This window comes from Echiichthys vipera (genome assembly GCF_963691815.1).
Source record: "Echiichthys vipera genome assembly, chromosome: 20".
Lineage (NCBI taxonomy): Eukaryota > Metazoa > Chordata > Actinopteri > Perciformes > Trachinidae > Echiichthys > Echiichthys vipera.
In genome coordinates this window covers 935,637-938,136 of record NC_139845.1, presented here as the reverse complement: position 1 = coordinate 938,136, position 2,500 = coordinate 935,637, and the positions used below count along the sequence as shown (strand labels likewise).

General features: G+C 43.6%; 1 protein-coding gene across 2 annotated transcripts in view; it reads right to left on the bottom strand.

Annotated features, from left to right (window-relative positions):
* The window catches only part of phf21b (PHD finger protein 21B), a 33,844-nt gene that overhangs the window by 3,890 nt on the left and 27,454 nt on the right, over nucleotides 1–2,500 (bottom strand). For both annotated transcript variants that reach the window (XM_083935361.1, XM_083935362.1), the window contains exons 8-10: nucleotides 2,016–2,092; nucleotides 1,157–1,211; nucleotides 428–450 (exon numbers count right to left, since the gene is read on the bottom strand). In XM_083935361.1, coding sequence (XP_083791487.1) covers nucleotides 428–450; nucleotides 1,157–1,211; nucleotides 2,016–2,092 — 155 coding nt within the window. The remainder of the gene's footprint in view (nucleotides 1–427; nucleotides 451–1,156; nucleotides 1,212–2,015; nucleotides 2,093–2,500) is intronic.

Below are 2,500 nucleotides of genomic sequence, written 5' to 3'. Positions count from 1 at the left end.
ACATCAAACCAACGCACCAGACATCAAACCAACGCACCAGACATCAAACCAACGCACCAGACATCAAACAGACGCACCAGACATCAAACCAGCGCACCAGACATCACACCAACGCACCAGACATCAAACCAGCGCACCAGACATCAAACCAGCGCACCAGACATCAAACCAACGCACCAGACATCAAACAGACGCACCAGACATCAAACCAGCGCACCAGACATCACACCAACGCACCAGACATCAAACCAGCGCACCAGACATCAAACCAACGCACCAGACATCAAACCAACGCACTAAACATCTACCAATTAAGTAATTTTAATGGATTACACACACACACACACACACACACACACACACACACACACACACACACACACACGCACGTGTAACGAGGCGTGACATCATCAGTCATGTGACCTACCTTCCAGCAGAAATCCTCAGAGTCTTGCATGAAAACGAAGCAGAGCAGATGTTAGTGGCAGCACACACACACACACACACACACACACACACACACACACACACACACACACACAGGTGAGAGGTGAAGCCATGCAGCAGTCAGGACATTAGCATAGCATAGCTTAGCATAGGTTAGCATAAACACTGGTAGCAGGGGAAGTGCTAGCTCTACCACGGCTGCAACTAACAATTGTTTTCATTGTTATTTTCTGGTTTTAACGATTGTTTGAGTTAAAAAATGTATAAAAACAAAATTACCAACAAAAAAAACACAAAGCACAAAAACTGTTGCAGCATGAAGCCAGTTTTTCCCTCTCTCCAAAATGTAGCCTAGCCTTTAAGCATTATTAGCTAGTTTGGGCTCGGATTAGTTTAGTTCTACAGAAACGCGTCACTAAGGCGTCCCACAGGGATCTGTGTTTGGGCCCCTGCGTATTTCCATTTACGTGCTACCGCTTTGTCGTAAAAAACACAATATCTGTGCTCATCTCTATGCCGACGATACACAATTGTATCTAATGCCAACAACAGTCAATGAACCACAGTCACAACAACTTCCCCCTCGCCGTAATTTAACTTTAGCGTTATTTGGTTCCTTTCCAGACAAGCTAGCACGTCACGGTTTGTAACGCTGGAGTAATTCGCTCTAGTTTCACTCAGAGGAAAATAAAAAACATTGTTTTTTTACCTCGTGCCGACAGGAAGAGCGAGCTGTTCAGGTAATGAGACGCCAGACGTTTACGCTGCGAACAAACAGGAAGGAAACACACGTTAGACACAAGAAAAGTGACAAACTCGATGTAAAGAATCTGAATTTTCACAGAAACGAGGAAAGAGGAGAATATTCCACTGATGAGACATCGTTTGTTTAGTTTGATTGAACTGAATTCGATTCAGGGCGCACTCCCACTGTGCCTCCGTACCGTGCCCCAGCACGTGTCACGGCTAAAGTCTGGTTCCTTTGACCAGTGTGAGTGCAACCGTACCACGTCTAGGAGCGGCACGCTTGCCGTCCACGGCCCGTTTGGGAGAGGTGGGCTTTAGTAAAGCACGTTTGCACGTGTACGAGCACGAGCGTGCGCACGTGTACGAGCACGAGGCCTACGGCGGCTCTGAGGTCATTTCCTGTGCGCCTGTTGGGACGTAGAAAAAAGAAGGAGGGACCATGCGCGGACATTTCAAACAATGGCGGTGAAAGGTTCACGTTGGTGTGATGCGGAGGTGGAGTGTTTACTGCAGATTTGGTCGATGAAAAGATTCAAAAACAGTCGACAAGACGCACAAAAACTCCGAGGTCTACGGAAAGATCTGGAAACAAAGCCACGCATCGCCATGACGTCATCAATGCGTGTGACGTGTTACGGCGTGATGACGTATAGGCAGCAAGAAGCATTCTCCGAGGCCCAGGTAGTGTGAGTACAAACGGGCCTGGAGGGGGGGACAAGGACCCTAAAGCACGGGGCACGGGACGGAGGAACAGTGGGAGGGCGCCCTGAGTGTTTGAAATCATAACAATAATTCAGAGAGAATAATAAAAGTCTTGTGACCTCGGGTTCGAACAGGCCGCTGTACGCCGGGTTGGCCGTGCTGCGTCGCTTCCTCTCCTGACGCTTCGTCTGAATTTCTGTTCAACGCAAAAAAAACATCAAAGTTACAGAAAAGATAAAGTTAAAGTCATTTCTCTTAAAGCTTTTTAAACACAGAGGAAGTTCATGTTTACATTATTATTATTATTGTTTGTAGATTAAGATCCTAAAACTGAAACTGATGGAGCATAAAAAACAAATTAAAATAAGTTAATTTAGTCAAATAAAATAATATAATATAATAAATAATAACACATTTATTGTTTGAGCTTTAAAAACAATAAAATAAATAAATATTTATAATTTTTACAGGACGGGGAAACTAAATAATAAACCTGAACATAAAGAAATAAACATTTAATTTTCACATTTTAAGACAGAATTTAAGAAAATGAATTAAAAAAAATATGTATAAAATTTAAAAAGCAAATAAATAAAATAAGAGA